This window comes from Gouania willdenowi, chromosome 17 (genome assembly GCF_900634775.1).
Source record: "Gouania willdenowi chromosome 17, fGouWil2.1, whole genome shotgun sequence".
In the NCBI taxonomy this organism is placed as follows: Eukaryota; Metazoa; Chordata; class Actinopteri; order Blenniiformes; family Gobiesocidae; genus Gouania; species Gouania willdenowi.
Window position 1 is genome coordinate 21,820,827 of NC_041060.1, and position 24,752 is coordinate 21,845,578.

At 38.6% G+C, this 24,752-nt stretch overlaps 1 protein-coding gene across 13 annotated transcripts in view; it reads left to right on the forward strand.

The window, feature by feature from the left end:
• LOC114478755 (receptor-type tyrosine-protein phosphatase mu) overlaps window positions 1-24,752 on the forward strand; it is a 229,975-nt gene that overhangs the window by 89,334 nt on the left and 115,889 nt on the right. For all 13 annotated transcript variants that reach the window (XM_028471987.1, XM_028471977.1, XM_028471983.1 and 10 more), the window contains exon 7: window positions 1,251-1,544. In XM_028471987.1, the coding sequence (XP_028327788.1) occupies window positions 1,251-1,544 (294 nt within the window). The remainder of the gene's footprint in view (window positions 1-1,250; window positions 1,545-24,752) is intronic.

Genomic DNA, 24,752 nt, shown 5'->3' on the forward strand with positions numbered 1-24,752 from the left:
TTCTAATTGTGAAGCGCTTTGTGACGTTTCTGCTCTTGAAAGGTGCTATTTAAATACACTTTTACTTTACTTTACCTTATGAATGAATGAAAAAGAGACATTGATAAAAAAAAAAATAGTGCAAAGCAACCAAAAGTCTCCCAAGAACGCATGATATATTATTTCCCATAACTACCATTACAGACATCAATAGTTCCCTTCTCAGATGAGACCGCACCAGGGTCTGATAATTCAAGCCTAAAAATATCTGCCAGATTAAAATAAAAACAACAACTTGTCTGACATTTCAGAAAGCCTCATTAAACCAGAAATGCTGCAAGGCTTAAGCAAGATGAGACAAACACCGGTGACATCACAGGAAGCAAAAAGGTCACCATCAAGTCTTTCTTTGAAGATCTTCTTTCTGTGCGAGGTGAAGAAGAATATTTCATAGATTTTTGACAAAAGCTGAAGTTTTAAGAACTCAGAATAAATTCCTTTGTTGGCTTTTTACTTTAGTCCTTTCACCCAGTTGGTGTAAATTTGTGCACATTTTCACATTTTCAAAAAGCTTGTATGATATATTGTATTGTTTGGCCATTATTTGTGAATTATTAGGAATTGTTTCACTCTGAATGACACACAATACATACTTGTACACATAAATAAACCATTGTCACCCATTGCTAATTGTGCACCATCACAATGGAAGCATTTAACCATATTTTCTTTTGCTTAAAGGGGAACTAAAGTAAACTTTGATAACAAGCTTTATTAAAATATCATATATACATGTATAATAGCTTTTATAGGAGAGTAGTCCTGGTAATGCTCCAGCATAAGTAGTGCACAACCCATCACACAGGTTTCTATTGAGAATTCCTCCTCAGAATCACTATAATAGTGTAATTTATGTAATAAGGAAATAAGGTGAAGCTCATGTAAAACCGTTCCCAAAACCAACTGTACTATGTCACATCTGGTCGAAAATTGTTCAAAAAAAGTACTTTAAAGTGTTTTTGAATACATGTGTATGTATTTTCTTTATTGTAATATATATGCAAGTACCCTTTAGTTGCATAGTTTATCCAAATGATGAGAGTCTGCTTTGACAGTTGTGTTCAAACCAGTTGAGACATGGCTGAGCATCACATGGAACCAAATGTAGTGATGCCAATTGGTCGCAGAGTCCGTTTTTACAGTCAGTTTGCATACTTTTCAAGAGAAAACATATTAAATAAGTGGTAATATCTGATATCTGTTCCCTCTAGAACCTCCTGTGCCCATCGCTCCTCCACAGCTAACTGCTGTCGGAGCAACTTACCTTTGGATTCAGCTTAACGCCAACTCCATCAACGGCGATGGTCCTATAATTGACCGGGAGGTGGAATACCGCACCGTGTCGGGCACCATGTACGACCTGCAGCCCGTGGACAAGACCACTCATAAGATCGGTCATTTGGATCCAGACACCGAGTATGAGATCAGTGTTCTGCTGACCAGACCGCTGGAAGGAGGCACCGGAGCTCCTGGACCTCCTCTGAGGGCGAGGACTAAATGTGCTGGTAAGAGCTGATGAAGATTTGAGTTTCATAAAAAAAGAGAAAATATTACTGTTTATAGTAAAGCAATGGAAATGTCAACTATGAAAATGTGTTTTTGTTTATTATACTTTGAATTATGAACGACAAAGGATCTGCTTGTGGCTAATCAACAGTTTTTGATTTCCTCTGTATACTGTTGAATGCAAAAATATGATTTTGTAACAGTCGTATATGTTTTTGGGAAATTGGTAGGTATTTCAAGCTTACCAAATGTTCTCTTTTCGCATCCTGTTTGGCAATCCATTGAAATATTCAGGTTTCCCACAGAAGGTGTAGCCGTCACACTTTTAATATTTGCCAACCTGAAAAATCTAACTGTTTCTGAAAGCTACAATTTTATTTTTACTTTTTATTTTAAAGCCAATTTGATGTTGTTACAGTAGTTTGACTCAGACGCGTAAGGATAAGGAAAGCCTAATAAACAGGCAAGCTATGTTGGCTCGAGCATCTGAGACGGGACAGAGAAAAGTATATAAAGAAAAGATTCGCAACAACTGTGGATTTTGATCAGAAATCTCAGTTTTTATACTTACTTTATTGTATATTTCTATCAAAACTGAAGTTCTTAACGTGTGGGTTGGGACACAAAATGAAGTCGCAGGCAGACCCACACAACTTTGTTTATTTTTACACCTCTGAATTAGAAGTTAAGGTTTACGGTCTTAGAAATTTCAAATAAAGTTTAATTAATATATTTTATGTACTACTTTTTATTCTTTTAAATCTAAATTGTTTTAAAAAAAAACAAAAACTGTTTTTTGTTTGTTTGTTAGGGTTTTGAATTCAGAATAATGAGTGTGACTGTATAGTAGTGTGACCATTCCCAGCCCTAATCCCTGTTTCCCTACTTAATATTCTGTATTCTCACAGCTATAAACTGCTCTATTTTTTCCACTTATAAGTATACAAGTTGAAGTTTTTCCTGAGTTGGATCATGGCTCATTTTTTTAAAAGTGATATTGGCTCCCTGAAACCTCAAAAGTTAAAAATCACTGCATTAACAAGGTGTATTAGAGACAATGTTGAGACTTTTTATGTATGCCTGCTCGAGCAAAGTGTGCTCTCTTCTGGAAATCAGAATACGGTCACCCTAATTTACATAGTATTTGTCTTCCCTCAGAAAGATGATGTCATTCACTTTTCCAATAGGAACTTTTTTAACAACTTGTGTGAATATTAATGCAATAGAACCCGGGAGAGAAGGTCTACAACTGCTTTTCTCCTCACTCAAGATGGGTAACTAATGACCTGTCAGTTCAACATTTTGTATTTTTCACTCTTGTTATTTATTACAAAGCAATTTGAAACAATTGCAAAGCTGTGCATTATATATGACTCCTCAAATCAGGACATATAAATGCAAGAATCAAACATCAGGGTGTCATTACCATTGATTGATGATTATTTTAAAACCCCAGTAATACTGAAATGGAAATACAAATAGTAAGTTTTAAAAGCCCTGAAGATAGTACTACTACTAATGATTTGACACTTGTTTTGCCTCAAGACGGTCACAATTACATGCTGCTAATCGGTCCCGTGCCTATCTGTCATCTCGTAAATCCTTTTTGTGGTGAATCTACAGCTTGTTAATTGGGAGTGTTTCAGGTTGTGAGTCAGCCACAACCCAGTGCCAATCGGTAGTGCGCATCTAATAATATCAATAACATCTGTTGCTGCAGCTTGCAGCTCCGCGAGCAGAATTAGAAAAGGAAAAATAAAAAATAAATTAACTTTTAAATGGCTGTAGCTTGCACACTGTGATCCCACTGGGAACGAAGTGCCCACTCAATTAAAACGAGTGGGAGAGGACGGGAAGCTGCAATGATTGGATTGAAAATGGTGGGCAAGTCCATCATTTCGTCAAGTAAGTACAAAGACTACATCAGCCATTACAATTCAGCATGATCATTATCCCCGTCACAAAGTGTGAAGGGGGATATAGGTTTGAGCTCCGCCGTCCGAGTTAAAGGGGACAGCTTTTATCAGAAACCGTTTTAAGATACGATAACCAAATTCGGGTGTGTGCTTCAGAGTATCAATACCTTGATGGAGTTTCGAAAATGAGAAGCATGCAATTATTTCTTTCCAGAGTTATTGCCCTTGTTCCATTTTTCTTTACTCTGTTCGAGGTATCTTCAAAGGGGACAGCGTTTCTTAGAAATCGTTTAAGATGGTTGTAATTTTATACTATGATGTGATATTTTCTCATGTATACATCTAAGTTCTTGGATTTAGGACATTTAGGAATAGGTTGTGAGTTATAATGACAACCAATCTGGCGGGGGATGTTGATATGTTTTTGTTTTTTTTTAAGAAGGCAGCAAAATGTCTCTGGTGGATTCACTTAGATCTGAAATAAAGAGTGGTAGTTCAGTTGCTTCCGTAAATCCTTTAGTGACGCAGTTTCCTCACCTGCTGTGTGGAATTCACTAAGACTTCAGCAATGATATGTGCATGAGCAGGACTGATGCAGACCGCCCCTATTTAAATGAGCGTTTTGCTCATTTAATGTGAGAAGCACACTGACATTTGAGGAAGTTAAATTTCAGGCAGATGGACTTCTCTGTCTGCTGCACAAACATTGAATAATGTCGAAAACTAAATAAACAAATAAAGTTTTTTTTTTTTTTTTTTAAACAACTTTAAAACCTAATGATATTTTTTCCCCCCTAATTTAATGTGGCTGCTCCATCAGAACCTATAACTTTGCTCTAATTAGTGCATGACAAACAGGCAGATTTGAACATAAACCCTCCTATTGATCTACCATTGATCTGAGTTAATGCAGCAAAATAGTCTGTCAATCAGTCTGCATTATTTGAAGATGATCTACTTATCATCATCCAGTAGGTTTGAGCAGTGCTGTGTCACGCACGCTCTCATATGTGACCCTTGTGCCATCAGTGATCACCACTGCGTAAAATACGCATCTGATCCACGGGATCTGGCCTGCCATCTCCACGACACGGTCAAAACATCAACCGAAGCTACATTGATCCATGGTTATATCCATCTCTATGCACAGCGACCCTCTGCACCGCAGTCGCCGGGGCCGCACGTCCAGCTTTTTTTCTCTTTCTCTCTCACACACACGCACGCGCGCACACACACAACTGGAGCCTTTTTTTAAAAAATCTCCTTTGTGTTTTCTGTCAACTGCATGTGTGTTTGCACCTGCTTGTCAGTCGTAGTATTTTCTAGTACTAAAACAATCACCACAAACAGTTCTAGATGTTAATGAATCGCATTGATTCCCCTGCGTTAATTTATTTGCATTTCCTCCTCTGACTATGCATATTCATCAGAGGGAAACACACTAAATGGAGTGTACTCCTGATTCCCTGGCCTTTGTACTCCTTGTTAGCGTGTGGAGTGACGTCTGCTTACGTTTTATTAACCTTTAGTGAATGTGCCCATCAATGTAAAGATGCAAATTTCTTAACACATTCATAGGTTTTTCTAACTATGATTATATCAGGCATTCAATTGAAATATTTGGTATTTAGGATAGAAGCTATTGATTTACTGTATCTATTTATTTATTCAGTAAAGTGTCACTGACATTTTTTCTGTAAAACCACTCAGTTGTCCACCACTGTGGATATGTAGCATATAGAATAAAGATATTTGTCAATTTTAACTGCGAGTCTGCATGTTCGCTTCAAAGAGGAAGAGGAAATCACATATAAGCATCATTGAAAGACACTTTTTTTTTCCTTGGTTCTCAGAAGGTTATGCTTTGTGTTTGCTAAATACTTTTCTTTGCTATTCAGCCATGTCACAAAGACCACATTTCATTGCATTTAATGATATATCATGCATTGTCTTAGCCTTATTCCTGGAGGTGCTATGGGATATATGATTATGGTCACACCCCACTGTGTTGTAGCATTTGCAGGTGGCGAGTTGCTAATAAGGACAACAGCCATTCTATCTTTATAACAAATAAGTCAGTAGCTATGCACATTTTTCAAAAGAAATGGAAGCTTTTTCATCATTAAACAACATATGAGTTGTGGGTGGATCACAGGTGTTCATTTATTATTCAGGATCTAATTTTGAGATGCTTAAAGACAATTGGATGCTCGTGTTTGATATATACAGAGAGCTTGACAAGAATAAAGCCATGTTCTTCATTGGTATTATCATACAGGAAGTTGCGCTCATATTCAGGAAGTAACAGTCATTTTGGATAAGTACAGTTTGTTAGTGAACAAAGTAGCTGGAGAAGTTTAAGCCAGGTTTGTCCAGACGTCTCCCTTCTACCAAGGTGTTTCCAGACCAGATGAGATGTATATTTCCTTTTCTGGATCTACCTTGATCTTCTTCAGAGCGTGTTCTCATCTTTAAAGATTATTAGGTGTTTGTTTTACCTTAAGGGGTTTGATTTACTGTCAGATTTTTTTTAGAGAGGATATATAATCCTCAGATGTAGAACAAAAACTGCTCAATCACATAGTTAGCTGCTTGACGTGTTTGCTTTGTTTGCCTAATTCTCTCTCTAAACCTTCTGTGAGCTTTGAATTCATCAGTGGCACAGATGGATGTCATGTGTAAAGTATAGTGGCACCTAAAACGTGCATCATTTGCTGCTGCACCTCAGGCTTTCAAACTCCAACGTGTACATCAACACTTTCTGCCTGATGGTATCGTACAAATTGTCCTTCTCACAACATTACCCAGCTAAATTCCATGGCTGCACAACCGTGCCAACCCGAAGAACAAAACAAATCCAGCCTCAGCACTTTTCCTATGCTGATAAAGATATTTAGCTGAAGATGTAGCCCAATGTTCCCATTGTGAAGGTCAAAGCTGATTAGTTTTTCGTCGAGTTGATAAGGATGAATGGGCAAATCCAAGCTGGCCCTGGTTCTGTGGGGGTCTTGCCCCTCGGCCAGAGGCGGAGAGATGGATGGCCCCGGCTCCTGAAGAGTGTTTGAGGAAGCAGTTACTGATCTTGTCCAGTGCTCGGCTGGTATTTCCCACTGACGCGTTAGGTCTCAGCAGAGCCCCTAATTGAACAGTTACGACTGCTAGGCCAGTGTGATAGATCACTGATGATGCAGACACAACCAGAAGACTGACTCCCCGTGTCCCAGCACTGCTGTCTGGAGGTGCTAATGAAAAGCTGTGGCTACTTTGGAGCAAAGCATCTCAACATATTTGTTATCCACAGCCTCGCTTTGGTAACTTTCTGAAATGAGCTTCAGCAATGATTCTGATGATACTGTAAAGGATTTTTTGATTCAATCTGCTATAAGATAAAGATTTCGCTGGGATGCCCCACGATTTGCTTTAGAGGGCTGGAGGAAGAAAGAGGCAGCCTTGAAACGCTCTTGTTCTAATGAAGCACTTCCATTACTTTTCTCTGGAACAGCAAAGGAGCGTCTTGAGCAAGGTTCTGGGATTGCATGATGGAGATATTTGTTTCTTTCAAGTTTTTGCAGAATGATTCAGAAAACACTTTGCTTTTGCATATTCATTTTTGTCATTTCTTAGTTCTTATCATATTCCCCAGGGGCCAGCACTTAAGATGGATATTAAAAATTCAATGACCAGGCAATATATATATATATAAAATAATGTTTATGTGAATATGTTTACTACTTCAGACAATGGCACTATTATCTACTGCTGCCCTAAAATCACAGCGCGGTGCCCTACATTTCAGCAGAATTATTGAGTCTGTACCACGCAGAGAGAGCATTTCCAGCCCACAGTAGGAAAGCCGACAAGCAAACCTTTAACAACCACCCATATGCAGTGCGAGCTGTGCTTGAAATCTGTGCAGGAAAGCATTTCTCACATCGTAATCTGCTCTGAGTTCAGGAATCCACAGGCGCTCTTAGACTGCACCAAAGTTGAAACAACATTTATTTGGACTCTTGGAGAATGCAATTATTTTTACTTTCCTTGTAATATCTCTATTTAAAGTTATAGTAAATCTGTTTATTTTAGCTGTCCCCACACAGTGCCTGTTATGATACAGCAGAGAGTCATAATGTTTACCATGGTAGAGGAACAGTCTGTCCTGTGTGTCCCATCCCCTCCCCTGTAGCCTCTGCTGTCCCGTTGGCTCCTGGGCGCTTAAAAAATGGCAGTACATGATGTCCATGCTGGGTCCAAACACCTGCTCAGACTCCTGTCTCTGCCAAATCCACATCTTTATCTATAAGTTCTCTCCATCTGCGCTCCTGCACCACGTGGGAGTCGTCTCATCTGTTTGTTTTTTTGCTTTGCCATTCCATTGCACCGATTAGTATTAAACACCGGGGGATTGATGCTCATTGGGATCTGCCCTCGCCTAAATAGGCATTTATTACAGCATCAAAAGACACTGTAAAATCATGGTCAACCCCACCCCAATGATCAAATTTAAACTATTTTTTTAAAGTAATCAGCTCTAAGGCCTGAAGAATAAAGAGTATTGGAATAAGGAGAATTATCTGATATCACACTCATCTGTGGCCTGATCTGTGGCCAGGATGGCTAACCTTTGTTATACCAATCCTGAACTTCTGAATCGTTGTGATTGGAGTGGCCATTTATTAATCAGATCTAAATTTTTACATGTCTAAAGGATTGTGGTTCCCACACTTTTTGTGCCCAAGACACACCAAAGGACAAGTACAAATCTGAAGGCACACCTATTGTGAAAAATAGCCTTTATAACACTCATATCATGTACAATATCTGTAAATGTGCATACTTATTTACTAATACCAAATAAAATGTGACAAAGAAAACTACAGTATGTTACTCGTGAAATATTTATTAATGAAATATTTTTTAAAAAAAATAACAGTATAGAGTTTGCCTCTGTATTATGAAATGAGTGCATACAAAGTAGTAAATCAAAAAATTATTATTTTTGTGTAAATGTATATTGACACTACAGCTGATCAACGCATACTACAACCACTCACTATCACGGGTCCCTCTATGTGGTAAAAACGTACGTTTAAAAATAGATTACAGATGAACACTAGCATTGTGTCTGCAATCTGCGCTGGACCCTGTAAAAAACCTTCTTCAATAGAGCAAAAGTCCGAGCGCATGGGTGCGTCGTGCGGTCCTCCAACTGGACTGCACTGCAAAATATCTGCACCACGCCCGGTTTTTAGGGACATACCGAGCATTGCAGGGAGGAGAAAAGTGCTAGAGAATCAGGCGGAGTGATCAAAATGTAGCGCAAAGCTGTGCTTTAGGTTGCCAAAATAGGGGTCTCAGTCTCTTACAGCCTTTGATTATTGATTGTACTGTTTTATTTTGAAACAATTGCAATAATACAAGAAACACTATGACAATAAACCAAATATTTGATGCAGATGGTTTCCGTCTAGAGAAAAATTTAAACAAACAAAACAATAATTATATATATTGTTACTTGCACACATACTTTTTGTGTTTGAAAGGGAGTGGTGGAAGTATAAAGGTATTAGTCCCACCCCTTTTCCCCACATACAGTACCAATTAATCAAATTTTCTGCATCCTGTTTTCCCACCATTGCTGCTATTAATAAATGAATTTAGTCTCTTCTCCAATGATTTTGATTATAACACAGACAAAAATTGTCACTCAACATGAAGATATTTTCTTTATATTCTCTTTTAAATTGCTTGATATTTGTGCAGTACTCAAATTCAATTGGCAAACTGTTCCAGAATCTTATTCCACATACTGAAACACTCTCAGACCTAAAATCATTTTACTTCTCAGTTTGTAAGCCCCTTCCTTCTCAATAAAGAGCTTTTGAATGTTTTCCACTAGTAATTTATTTTTGGCCTTAAATACAAGTTGATTAGTTAGAACAAAATTTGGAAAAAGAACAATGGGTTTGGCATGGTCCCATATCTAATGTTATGTATTTAGTATATTTCTCTCTTTTCAAGTTTAACTATTGATTTTAAATTTGTTTTGTAATTATTGTCCCAAACTTCTGCGCAATATGTGAGATATGGCTTTGATCTGAAGAATACTGTATTTTTCTCGACTTTGCCAATTCCCTGAATCCATCAAACTCAGCGTTAAAATACATATAGTTATACCTTCGTCAAGGCTTTTAATCTTTACAGCGGCGATATATAATGTCAGACTCACTTCCGTCATACCATTTTACAACCATTGTTAAGCTGCTGCAGGGAGCTGTGCGAAGTGCATTCCATTTGCCCAAAGACCACTTATCCAATGTATACTTAACATGTCAAATTACCATTAATTTTGACAGACAAGAAAATTTTCTGACCTTGTTCGAGGACAGTTAAAGCTTGATGCCAGTTACTTAAAGTGTCAAGCAAGCATTCTCCTCCATCTCCCTCCGTCTCATAAACCTGCCACTTCTGTAGCTATTTCTGCAGCAGGTCCTCAGAATAAGTTTATCTCGTGTGAAATTTTAAACAATGAGACACTCGGATGTGCAGATGTCGGTAGAAAAGTGTTATTGAACTTGTCATTTTGAGACAAAAAAAAGGGGGAAAAAAAATGCATGTACTTAAATTCTGAGGCAACATAAATCTTAGTTTGATCTGGCATTGCCTGCACCATAAAAAACCCAGCAATATGTTCTATAAACATGACACCATAAAACAGTTTATCCAAATGCAATAGACATGTTGTGTTGTAACAATATTAACTTCTATTTCCCAATCTACATTTTCTGCAGGGAATAGATCCAGTTTCAACAATTATCACATCCCCAGTTTGTGGTTTTTAGAAGTGAAGCAATATCTGCAGGCGACAGAGAATCCACTAAAGTGCAAAGCAATTAGTAGCAAATATCTTGAAATATATTGGATGGGGTTTTCACTTTACGACAGAGGTTTTCCCCTTCATTTTTCACTCCAAACCATATCATCCTTAAAGGCCCAGATTTGTCATGACTTCCCTAAATGTTTACAAAAACTGGATGTTTAAAAATTCAAACCGATCAAAAAACCTTAACCCTATTCCTAGCCTATACCCTTTATTTCCAGTTACACGCTAGGACGTTAGATTACACTCTCATGCTAATTCTCATCAAAGATCATTTAACCAAAGGAAGAGTGAGGATCTGTCAAGTATTACTGCCATTTTATTTCCCTTATAGCTGAATGCATGTCCATTGGAGCAAGTTGGCTTTGAGATCTAACCATGATGATAGCTGCTGCTTTTTATTTTTAAGGTTGAGATTAAGCAGATTTGTCTTCCCAGGTTTGAAAGGAGAGGAAATTGTTTGCCAGCCATGTGTCTAATTAACAGTATTGTTGCACTGAGCCATGAATAGATGGCCACTTCACCTCATCCTCTGAGATAACGCTGGTCTGGTTTGTCGCCCACAATAGCTGCCAGCCATGTGACCTATAGGGTTTATATTGTCAATAGAAAAGCGAATGAAAAGCTTTAGTTTCGAGGCCTATTGTATTTGCACTCTTTTGTCAAAATAAAACTGGGTAGATTGAGTTTGTAGTGTGCAAGAAGGTTATAGGAGGACCACTATAAAGTGTCTTTATTGCAGGCAGTTAGAAGTAGAATGGTGAATTGTGTTGTGTGATATTGGCTCTGCAAAAGGCAAATTGTGTTCCTCTCAAGGACACATGGGTTGGAAACAAAAGTACAGCTCTGCATTTATCGTAGTTCCATCACGATCGTTGGATTTTCCCTCACCTTTAACCGCAAATCAATCCATCCCCCAAACAAGGAGGAATCCAGACACAAGTAATGTGTGTGTGTGTGTGTATGATTCCTTTCTGACACCCCAGTAAAATGGGTCTTTTTTTTTTAAGCTGTAAGGCTGTTTTCTTTCTGCTCCTCATAAACAATTATCATTGAGGTTGTTGGTAACCTAATTTCACAAACCTCAGGAGGATGATAAATAGCAATAGTTTAGTCAGACTTGGAAAGATAACTTTTCTTGTCTTTATACTTAGAGTTGATGACTTCTCAAGATCGTTACATGTAAATATTCTTCATGATTAATCATTCATAGTCCATCAGCCGTAATTTCTCGGTTTTTCTCCATTCTTTTGCTGAATTATAGATGTCTCCTCTCCCTTTGGAGGCAACCAACAAGCGCTCACTTAGGGTGGTCATGTAACTCCGGCTTAAAAAACGTTTGTACTGTCGCCTCAAGAAATGACCCTAATGACTTGGAGAATGATTGATGCATTACTCCTTCTTGATGTGTGGATCCTGGAACTTCTATTTCTAATTAGGCTCTTTGAAAATTGCAGCCGTCAAGCACTTAAACATTGATTTACAACACACGGGTACCTCCTTGTGCTCGTGCAGCACATGCAGGGCTTGGGGCGAAGAATGACAACGACACACGAACCATCTGGGAAGAGTTGAAGTTGAATGATCACCTTGGTAACCTCCCACCACTGCTGTAGAAATGGCGTTCATTTTGGTAAATGAGGGTTTGTTTGTTTTTTTTTTTCCCATTTGTGAGCCCTTACACGCAGTTGTTTTCCGAATGAGGCACAGAAGAAAAGCAAGAGTTGGAGGCGAGGGCTGTGTGGGTACATTCCTGTCAAGATAAATGAGTAGGAGGCAAGGGGGGGTCACTATCCTTATCACTCACTCTGGCTCCAATCACTGTGCAGCACATTGGTGGAAACAAAATTAAAGATTGATTAACACAGTTCCACCTCTGCACCCTCTGCTCTTCCCATCAACTGGCTTCCCTGTTTCCTTTCAGTTAGTCGAGTCATAGTTAGTAGAATTATTATTTCCAAGAATAGAACCCTATATAAATTTGTGTTCTTCCTTCAAGTCAGTGCCCCCCAACTACCAGGCTTTGGGCCGTTTGATACTAGCCCTAGTTTTATTTTCGTTTATGTTCTGAGTATTTTATTTTGACAAAGCAGCACTTTTGCTTATGCATGCATTACTGCCTACTTCCCACTTACCGCAACAAAACAGTTTAGTCAGTGCCTGAGTCACAAGGGAACTGTGCAGAACCCAACCCCACACACCCATCATGCACACCCTTCCAGTGACGACCACCCCAAATGACCCACTGCCTGTAGTCACTTTCTGCAGTCTGAAAGTGGTCTGTGACACACAAAAGCTTTGGGGATTACTCTTTTAGGTGACAATCTTATTAAGGATCACAGCTTGGTCTCTAAAGCTGTTGTTCAAAATAGGGTTCCCGGATATCCTTGTGGTGCATTTGCCGGTAGCCAAAATAGTAGTAGGACAGTACTTAGATGAAAGTAAGGATTATTTAATCATTGCATTCCTTTCACTGCAAAAACTTGTATATCCAAGTGTAAAAATTACATAGTACCTGTCCTAGACAGGCATAGGTATAACGTAAAATGTGTTTGATGTGTTACCAATACACAAAATGTTGCACATTCTTGAAGTTTTTTTAAATGTTTTATTACAATTATGTACTTAAAAATACAATCTATGTTGAGCAGCTATGTTCAGCCAGATGTAACATCAAGTCGTTGATTTTGGTGCAGTTTTTTAATACTGTAGGCTTCATCTGTTTTCTTTTATTGTCCTCCTTATTGAGGTCTTAGTAGTACTTTTCTCCACATTTTAACTAATATTGTTTATTATTAGAGGCAATTCAAGCATGTGTTTAGGAGCTAATTTTAATGTTTCTGGAGTTGTTATTGCAAGCTCTTGTTGCACATCAGTGCAGCCACAGCTGGCAGTCAGTTGCCCTACTTATACAAGACACAATTAAGACAAGCATATGAGACACCACGAAAAATTGTGCTGCATGACACAAGTAGAGAGAGAGTGGACTTATCACGGGAGGAGTCTATTGAAGTGATTTAAAGGCTTGGGGAGTATCCGTCGGCGGAGCCACTGAGACAGCTAATACAATGACATTACTACAAGCATCTGAGGCAAGCAAAAGGTGGATCTCCTGGATGACCAGTTTTTTTTTTTTTTTTTTACTTCTGGCTGTTCTTGAAGGTCTTTTTCCGAAAGGTACAAAACTAAACCAGTAATATATAATGTCTTTTGATAGAGCTTGCAATTAGAATTCCCTGTAGAGGTACCATTTAAGCATCAAAAACTTTGCATATCTTGAGGTGAACTTTGAGGTTCATAGTTGAGCAGTCGTACGTGTTATCTAGACACACAAGATAAATTTATCTTGCTTTTGAGCTTGTTGACACTTTTAGGCCACCAAACAGTAGCACTATCAATTTGAATGAGCAAACAGTCTTGCCATGCATCATCTGCTGTTGGAAGATGGCTTACTTTCTCGCCGACATCTTTTGCTCTTTCTTTCTGTTCAGTGCTACGAGTAGGCAGGTATTCACCTATTCATCTCCAACCCACTGCTTTAGGGTGCTCATCAGACAAGGTAGGCACTCCAGCCTGGTCCAGCACAGGTTCCTATTTGGCAGCTTCAATTTGGTCCAGTGCATTGCGTGGCCCGCCGCCTCTCCCTCTCATCCTCACCTATCATGGCAGTCTCATTTATCAAAAGACCTATAAAGAAAGACTTGATAGAGTGAGGAGCGACCACCACCATTCAATAAATCCTTGTGATTATCCACGCCTCCAAGGTGTATGGGAACAGCATCTCTGTGTATGTGTGTGTGTCTGTTTGAGACTTGTGTGTGGGCATTTGTCTCTGACTTTGTAATGGGTGTAGAAGGTGATGCTATAACAAGTAATGTAACATATTAAGAGGTCCAGGTTCAATGCACTCAAATTGCTATTAGATATAACATTTACATGCATCTAACCGCGAGGCCTGGTTTGACTTTTAGCATCGGACAATAATAGACTCTTCTGCATTGTCTTCCTCACAGGACTGCCTTGGTTTTCTTCCTTTAATCCCCCCTCCTACCCACACATTGCATCCCTTCATCATTCCTTCTTAACCCCCTTTCTCTTTTTCCTCTTTCTTGATGATTGTATTGAGGAGCACTCTAGAAGGGCGATGGAGCGCTGATTGTTGGTTATCAAAGCTATCATTGTGAGGGATATGAAAATGATTTCCTAAGTGTAAAACCCATGTCATTACCTCAATGGTTGCAGTGCTATCACCAAAACAAAGATGCAAACAAGTCTTGCAACGCAATCTGAACACAGGAAAACACACACAGCTTTGGAGAGAGCTAAGTGACTTCAACAGCAGGCCTCACAACCTAAAAAAAAACACTACATGAAAACATTTTCCCAAGCAGAAATTAATCTTCACAGTCTCAGACTGTCGCGTGTTGCCTTTGACAACGTATGACAAGCCCTTTGCCGACATCTGCCAGCGTGGAATCCAACCGTACACGTGCCATCATGTGACTGTCGAGGCATTGCTCTCTTTTTTGTCATCTACAAATAACAAGCAGACTGCCCTCCTTCACAACCTGAACATCGTTTCATCCTGATGAGATAGCAGCCAGGCTTAGGAGCCACATCGACTTGCTGGGGTTTCTAATCATCGAGGAAGTAGTCTTTTCTTCTCTCCTCCTGGGGTCTGTTTGCTGAGCAGGGAAACAGAAGCCTTTGCCAGCATCAGGCTTTCCGGCCGTTAATCGATGCAAGTCTGATAAAGATTCTACCTCTCCGAGTGACTCGTCAGCCACGAAGCCTGAGGAAGATCTGATAAGTAGATTGTTCCCCTCGACACGGACCTCAAAAAAAGATAAGGATCCAGTCGTATGAGGTTGTGCACACATTAAATCTTATTTTACTGCATAAACACAGTAGAAAAGACACCTTACACACATGCTTGTCTCCCTGTAAAGCGGCTGCGCTCGAGACATGCCCAATTTGTTTCCTTTCATCCAAGACTAAAGCTTTGCTCTACCCAGAGGTTAAGTGCACCATTTGAAGCCCACTCTGGTGCAGACAGTTGCAACATGAGGTTATTTGTTGTTTTGCTTGTTGCTTTTTCATGTTTTCTGAAATCATTATATCACTGCAGCTATGCTACCATTTACGGGCAGCCCTTTCAGTATAACCATGAGGCAATAATGTAATAATTGTTAAAAACATTATTTAAATGTCATCCCCTAATGACAAAAATCTCTAATAGTTCTATGCAAATGTCAAATTCAAATTATTCAATTACATCAGCAAGTGCAGGGAAGGTGATGATTTGTCCACTGTTGAGAATACCAATCTGCCTCTCGCTGATACTTGCTCTGGCACAAGATAGACCTCTGCAATTTGCTACTCCAGGGGATGCTTTCATGACCATTATTATACCTCTATTCCACTAGAAATATCTGCCATACTGAAACAATATTAGAGTAATATTTTTAGTGCTTTCGCCATAATGCTACCCTTTGTATGTGATAGCTTTAGAGGGTTGTGGATAAAAAGAAATCGGATAGAGACAAAGCCTTGTTGTTCCTTGTCATTTTCTGTGCTTGTGCTTTCGGAGTCTCTTAATGCTCTGGTCAATAAAACCAGCAGTCACACCAGACTGAGGCCCCATTCTTTGTCTTTCAAAGACCTTTGGGGTTTTAGAAAAATGACTCACTATTCTGCATCATTGCATTGAGGATTAAACATTATTGGGGTTCACTGTGACTGCTGCATTAGATTATATCAAGAAGTGCGATTTATGTAGAGGTATTTTCAGTAGGTAGTGAGAATCAGAATGTAGGGTGGGAAAAGTCATTGCTATAGTCTTGGTAGCCAATCCAAGAGCTGCTCATTTTATGGCGTACTCAAACTGTCAACACAGGCCAGGCCTGAAAATGTCTGACACCAAAAGTCTGAATTTTTTGGCTAGTCAAGTGCAACTGTACCATTTTAAGGCATGGCACGCTGCCTCGGCTGGGTTGGTAGAGGTCAGCCAGAGCAATGGCCCAGTTGACGCGCTTATTCGTGCACACACGAGAGTGTACACAACCCTTGAAATTTTCTCTATGCACTGTGCACACATCCCTCCACAATAAATCTGGAAGCTTGTGAGTGTTGATATTCTTACAAGGGATCCAAAATTTAAATAAGTCATTAAAGTCTGAGCCATGCTGCTGCAACCAAATATAAACAAATGGGTAACTCTTTACTTAAAGTTTTACACATAACCCTGACATTACACCGTCATTATCTGTCATTAGCATGAATAAGGTGTCATGAAGGCTCTCATTAAGTGTTATCCGCTAAATTGTGGCACCTTTGAAGCTATGTTGGCATTTTTTGGGTTTGGAGCAGGGATCTAGAGGGGTTAGATAGGGTTAGGGTAATGCACAACACTTAATGACAACCATGACACCTTATTCATGCTAGTGATAGGTGTCATGTCATAATAATGACAGTGTAAAAAAGTCAGCCTTTATGTATAAAACTTAAAGTTTTAAACCAACTAATGTATATAATGATGATGTTCTTCCATTCCAATGCTGTATATACTGCATACACACGCAAATATCATGTAAGTGCACCTTTATTATTGACTATACAATGCAAAGCACAGAGTATAGTGTCAATATTAGACGTTAGATTGGGCCCAAAAAATCCAGCCCGAACAGACCCGGGCCCGCGGGCATAAAGCTCGACCCAACTCGAGCCCGACCCATTAACTTAAATTGTAGGCCCTAGCCTGTCGCTACTGCTGAGTCACTGCTAACAGCAGCTTGTTAGACTGATACGTTTAGCATTGTGTAGCTGAGAAAAATGCTGTGAATTTGTTTTTCCACATTTATTATTATAAGCATTTTCAACAGCAGAATGTGCACCTGGAATATGCACAGCTTACTTTACATTACTGTGCTAAGGCTGAAAATTTACTGTTTTAATTTTGGAGCAGCTGTTTTGTGCTTTATATGCACATCATTTATGGTTGTTTTATAGCAGTTTTTGTAAAGCAGAGTTGGTCAAAGATTATTCCAAATGTTATTCAGATTGCTTTCATTTATTTATTTTAGAAGGTTTCTTTGTGTTTATGTTGAACGTTATTGCTAGTTTTTGTACTAAAGCTGTAAGGAAACCTTCTGAGGCTAAACACAACCACAAGATGCTGAGGCCACTTTAATTTTGTATCTTTGATTTTGAATAATATTCAGGTTGTTTTGTGTTTTATTTATTTCACGGTTCCTTGTAACATTTTCAGTTTCTGCCGGCCTCAGGTAAATAAACTGGTATTGAAAGATTACTTAGTGTTTCAGTCAGATTGGTGTTTGTAAAGACTAATACTGAGCAGAGTTTAGTACTGTTAATGTATTAATGTAAATGATTATATAAATATTATAGCTTATTTTGTATCGCAATACTAGTTTTAGGAGTCGCTGCTTTTACTTCTCAGAACAGCATGTAAAGCTCAGTTAGATGGATTTCTAATTGCGTCCCAACCCAGACCTTTCCCATAACAAGCTACACTACAGAACTCACTCACACATGCTGTCCCGTACAGGTGAAAAGACTTCAATTGAAATAAAATGATTGAGATTTACATCATATATCACCGTTTTGAGAAAAGATATTGAGATATGAGTTTTGGTCCATATCACCCAGCCCTAGTAGGAATGTTAACAGTATTTCAATGTTAATATAGGTTGACCTACCAGATTCTGATCACATAATTATATTTAGTAAGTGGTTGACAAGTGGCTATTTTAGATTTCTTGTACACTTGTCTTAAAATATAAAGGATACTGGAGCTTGGTTGGGCGGGTGGGACGGCTCGTCCATGGGAAATCTCAGCATCAGTTAACCACTGAATACACTTAAGTGGAACATAACCAGAACATAGAACCCAGTCTGTTACAGCATTGTAGACCAGACCGGGCGGTCAGTGCGTGGAGCGCAGACCTGACTGAAGCACGCAGTCATATTTGTTCCCTGTGCTCCAGCAGCAAGTGAGGAATGAGCAAAATCAGAAAAAATGAGCTTGGGTCGAGCTCGGGTTGGGCCTTCAAAGTCTTTTCTCTTAAAAACAGTATCATTTTCTTACGTTTTAAACTTGTAGGTAACATATAAGCTATTTATACATTAAATATTTTTTATGTGTTTTTCAAAATGCAATACTTTTAAAATAAATAATGCAAAAGTATTTTATTTAAATAGTATCGTGTCAAATGTAAGCTAAAATACTGTAGTATACAAATATTATAGCTAACACAGTATTATTTGTTTTCTTTCGGTCACAAGTGGATAAAGTAGGCTTCAATTTCCAGCATGTTTGTGAATTTATAAAAGAGTTAATCACATTTTGTATTTTTCTTTACCACATGGTGTTTGGTTTAGAAATTCAAACATTTTATTAAGTAGTTGTGATAAATAGATTTTTCCTGGTTTTATAAATTGGTAATTCTCCTTATCTGGGTTGTGGAGGCAACATCCTCAGTACAGAAGCCCTCACTATTGTTTTTCCAGTCACCTCAACCAGCACCTCTAGGGGAAAATCAAAGCCTTTCTAGGCCAGTACAGAGTTATAATCCATCCAGCATGTATTTTATTGTGGTAGTGGAGGTAGAGCACCATAATGATCCTGGGAGCTATGTTCTCAGGGTACCCCAGCCCCTGGTAGGGCCACCCAAGGCAAATTGGTCTTAGGTGAAGGGTCATCCAAAGAACAGTATGAAGACAGAGGACTTGTGTAACCAGGTCGGAGGGTAACTGGTGCTTTGAGCAGTGGCCACAGGCGGCTGCTTGTGCCTGTGATTTCACCCATGGGATCCAGCCCCCTGTGGCCCGCCTATCTGCAGTGCACAGATACATTACAGGAGCACGCTGCATGGCGTACCCCAAAAAATGTCTCCCCATAATTTCAAAATATTAGAAAATTGTTCGTAGTTCTTTTTTAGGAACTATAAACTTTCTTGTTGTTTTTTCTTTTCTTTTTAAAATACTGTATTTTTTGTCATTTATTGAAACAATGTGAATGAATTCTGTAGAGGCCATTTAATCACACTTCTGACACTATAGGAGACAGTATTTAGTGAGCTATTTTTTTCAATTACTATTGACATGAAATCACATGAGAGTTGCATTGTTTTTTGTTTTTCTTTAATACACTTGTTTTTAGGGAACCAATGTTAAGACATTGATATACATTGCGGGAATATGAAATATGAAGAGGGGGTAAAACAAAATGCAAAAGGGTTACATGGGACAAAAAAGTTGGGACCATTGGGCAACCCAATGTGGTTGACCTAAGCAGCCTCAGCAAATAATTTAATGGTGATATATAGGGCTGGGCGATATGGCCTTTTATAAATACCGCGATATTTTTAGGCCATGTCACGATACACGATATATATCTCGATATTTTGCATTACCCTTGAATTAACACTTTGATGCATAAAATCACACCAGTATGATGATTCTATATGTCTACATTAAAACATTCTTGATCATACTGCATTAATATATGCCAATTTTAAACTTTCATGCAAAAAAGGGGATATCACAACTAAGTCAAAGTTGTAATTATTAAACAGTGAGTGGCTCAAACATAAAATTGTCAACAGAAAGTGCACGTTCTGTGCAAAATTGTCACAGAGACATTTCAAAACAAGACATTAGTGCAGGATGCAACTCACATGGCATTTCAAAACACAAAATTAAAGTGCACTTTTTGTACATAATGCCACTACAATATTTTAAAACAAATAGTGCCCTTTTGTGCATGTTGTCATTAAGATGACATTTCAAAAAAAAAAAAAAAAAAAAAAAAATCAAAAAAAAAGTCCGCGAGTTTAACGGTATGGTCATTTTCAACACCGCACAGACTACAAGCTGCGATATATCGAAAATATTCGATATATCGCCCAGCTCTAGTGATATATTTTAATCTCACCAAGTCCTCCAAAATCATGTTTTGTCATTGACCTAAAAAGGTTTGTAATGGCCACGGTTACATGATGTTTTTTAGTTTGGAATTAGTTATTCAGAATTAAATCATTCAGAATTAAAGTGTTCTGCTTCGTGTTTACATGGAAATAATAATTCCAGAATTGAGGTTTACATGGAAAACAGGTTTATTTGGCTTTATTGAATTCCGCTTTAGGTCTGGGAGTTGGGAAGGGTTCTGATTGGACAGTGTATCATGTATATTGGGATATTACAGCCTGTGAATGCAGTACTCCGCGTCTGGGGCCTAGTGTCAGCCCCCAGTGAAGCCTGTTCTGTTTACCACATTTATCGAGGTCCGTGTGTTTAATAAATCTGTGTCCGTGTGAAGGTCTCGGCTCTAGTCCGGACTGCCGTCTTGTTTTATGTCATCATCGTGGTAGATTGTGAATGCGCAAAATGACCAGAATTAACTTAAAGCGGAATTAAGCAAGTTAAGTGTTCACAAGAAAGAGGAATTATCTCATTTGGAATTAAAATCGGAATAAACCAGCCACCGAACTCTGATTTAAGTTTAATTCGGAATTAAATTAGCATTAGGAATTAAGTGTTTAAATGGTCAGTTTAAAGAGGAATTCACTTTTATTTTGCTTTAAAGAGGAACGTGGCCAATGTGTGGCTGATTGACACATCGTGTGGTTTTTACAATTCTGAAGATATCGCTGGATTTTTGTGGAACTTTCATTTTTTTTTACCATCCCAAGACCAGTGTCTAATGGATGAGGCACTTTGTTGTTTTTGCAGATGGATGATGTCATTCTTAGTCATGGTTTACACGGGATTGGGCACAGAGCCTCATATTTCACTCCTTCCCTCAGACAGCTGGCATTTGCTACACAGGGAGCCCACAGGGCAACAATCAATTAGCCTTTTCACTTTACAAAAACAAAAAAAAAAAAATGCACTTTTTATTTTCTGCCTCACTTGCAGGTTATATTCAGGATAAATAGATTCCACTCTCCTAAAAACCAATAGAAGTTTAATTAAGAATGTATGTGCTTATAGATAATTGCTTTTCTCATCTTTCCCCCTCTTTTTAGCATTTCTGTAAATTCACTTTAATACAACTGCATCCCACTCTGGCCCCTCTCCATTGGTTCAGAAATAAGGTACAGTGGGTATTATCTCTGATGTTTCACAAAGATGGGAGTGTGACATCCCCCTTGTGCGCCCCATAAATGGGACTCGCTCTCTGCCATTCGAGCACGTCTACTGGAGATTCACACTTTGGTGCGTTTGTCACTTTGAGAGCATCTGGTTTAATTTGATTTCGGTGCCTTGCCACCCTGCAATTCTCTGTGCTTTTAGTGTAACCGTCACCCACTGAGTGCGGCCAACAGATAGTTCCACAAATAAAAATGGTTTGAACTTCTATTTCCTGGCATTGCAACCAGTTTGAAGGAGCCTGTTTCCCTTTGCTGATTCTCCACAGTTTTCTGGTAAAGTCCCTCTTTTTTTTTTTAAAAGTTCAATTGCTTCTGCTTGAACTGGTGTGAATTTCATTAATCAGTCATTTTGGCACTTGTATAAGAACTCGATAAGGTTTCCTAGTCTTTTTCATCTTTATTTGTAGTTTCTGCTCCCAATGATGACCCATAAAATGTCAATTAAAATTGACTACTCGTAACAAAATTTGATTATAATAATTTGCCTAGTTTTTTTTTACTCTATAAATTTTAGGCCTTCAGTCTTTAGTCATCTTTCCTCTTCCTCCTTTTGGCCCTCCTAAAGCTATTTATTCTGCTCCACCAGAGATCACATTCATTGTTCCACCTTGTGAAATTGACAAATGCTCAATTTTTTCATCATCCTGGAGTGATTTTTCACTCCCAGCTTTCCATTACTACTGATATCCTTTTTCACAAGTCCAAGTGTTTGTCGGGTCAAATTGCTAGACTTTCGTAGACTTTCACACTTTATTGCATTAGGGTAAGACTAAAATTGGTAAAAAATGACATTTGCACTTGTAATGTATGTAATCTCGGACGGGAACAAGAATAAAGAGCTTATTGAATCACATTAGGAGGTTATCTACAGTGCAGATTTTTGCTTGTTTGTTGTGTCTTTTCTTACAATCTGGACTGATTGAACATGCATGCTGGAGCTCCAGTCCAGTGTTCCCATTCAGGTCCACCTGTAATGTTGAACATGGCTGCTGTGGCTGCATCTGAATTGCTGGACCGCGTCTCCTGGGAAACGGGGAAATTGAGCCCTGGCTCTTCCTAATAGGTGGTAAAGTGTTCAGTTCCAGAGAAATGGACTGCAAATTTAACCTGGAATGGAAATTGATCCCATTACCTTGTGCCTGGGTTGCTTTCCTCCCGTAGGAAAGGAGCGGGAAAGAGAGAGAAGAGAGAGCAGGAAGGGAAAATGGATAAGAAAAGCCAAATAAGGAGTAAAGTAGAAAGAGGAGGAAAATAAATATTCAGTGGAGAGGGGGAAATGGATATTAAAAAAGAAATAGAGATGATTTGAAAAAGCAGGGCTACAGAGTTTGTGATTAGAGGTGATGAGACGACAGTGTTGTGTCACGCCTGGATTGACAGGCTGGCTGACTTTGTATCAGTGTGGGGCTAATAGCTGACCGCCATGGGGAGGGCGGGGGGTGAGTGGAAGAGTCTGTGGAAAAGGTGGAGGGAGCGACATGCTATAAACGGATGATACACATCCCACTGAGGGTTTCCACCAACACAACGTGGGTGTCCTGGTGTGCACAGCTGTAACGGCGATGGGATTTAACAGGACTCGCCAACAGGCTGTGGGGTCGAAATTTATATTTCCAGGAAATAGAAGATCCAATTTAAACTTCAAACTGTATCCCAACACATTTTTTTTTCTTCATTGCTTTTGTTTAGAACAGTGGGATATGACATCAAGATTTTGTTTTATTTTTTTAAATTTATTTAACCAGGAAAGTCTCATTGAGATTAATAATGTCTTTTTCAAGATAGTCCTGGAAGCATTTAGGTCTAGGGGACTTGCTCAAGGTCCCACAGTGGATTTGAACCTGAATAAAAAAATCCGGTAACATTTTACTTGAAGTTTTATACATCGGGCCGACATTACGCTGTCATTATCTGTCATTAGCATGAATAAGGTGTCATGAAGGCTGTCATTAAATGTGGTTTGCTAAATTATGACACATTTCGCTAAAATGATGACACCTTTGGCGCTATGTTGGCATTTTTTGGTTAGGTGGAGGTATCTAGTGGGGTAAGGGAGGGTTAGAGTTAAGGTTGAGATTAGGGTAACGAATGACACTGAGTACGATTTTTTAATTTTTTTTAAATTTTTTACCTTTATCTAACCAGGAAAGTCTCATTGTGATTAATAATGTCTTTTTCACGATGCTCAAGGTCCCACAGTGTTTGCCCACAGTGGATTTGTGCCTGCAAGCCCACTTCTGTTACCAAATATGAATTTTGGTACAATAGCAGAGAAAAAGATACTGTATAATGTATACATATACATTAGGGATGTAACGATTAATCGTAAGGCAGTTAAAAATCGATTCATAGGTATCACGGTTGATATCGATTTTCTGAAAATTGACTCGCAGTACTTTTTTAACCAGCAGAGGGCAAGTGTACAAGTGTAGGCGGCGGGCGGAGTCTGCTAATACTTTTTCTGGCCGCCTTCTACTCTTAAATATGTTAAATGATTCATTGCCCCTTTAGCACCGAAAGAATGTCTGTAATATTACTTGAATATCTGTAAAAGTCACGTTTTTCTATTAGCTCTGTCTGCTAGCATAGCTTCTCTTCTTCACTGCAATAGTTTCTGCATGCCAACCGACCACTGTGTTACCAGCGCCCTCTGCTGGTCCAAACAAATATGACGTAAATCAGTGTAATCACGGTTAGTTTTTTTTTAAAGTCCAATTGTTAAGGCACAAAATACATTTTCAGTTGCACTTTTAAAAAGAAAAAGAACTATTATGCAGTTTTGCATTGTTTATTATAGAACCAGAATTTAAATTAATAGGCTTCATTTTCATTTCTATTATTCCTTTATTTATTTCATTCAAGATTTATTTTTAGTTAAATTGCATTGTTTTGAATAGTTTATCAAGGGATTCTTTTGACAATGAAATATAAAAGGAAAATAGTACAGCATTTTCTAGTTTTTTTCCCAAAAAAAAATTTGTCTACAGTCCCATTTTGTAAAATAAATTGTGAGAGAATCGTATCGTGAACCCAGTATCGTGAATCGAATCGTATCGGGAGTTCAGTGAATCGTTATATCCCTAATATACATGCATACAAATACACATTAAACATTTTGAAATGGATAGTATTAAAAATATACAATTAACTGTAGAGATTAATTGTTGTTCAAAACACACAATAATGGTACCATATGACCACTGAGCATAACATAAATGTGCCATGAGCCTCGTCATCTTC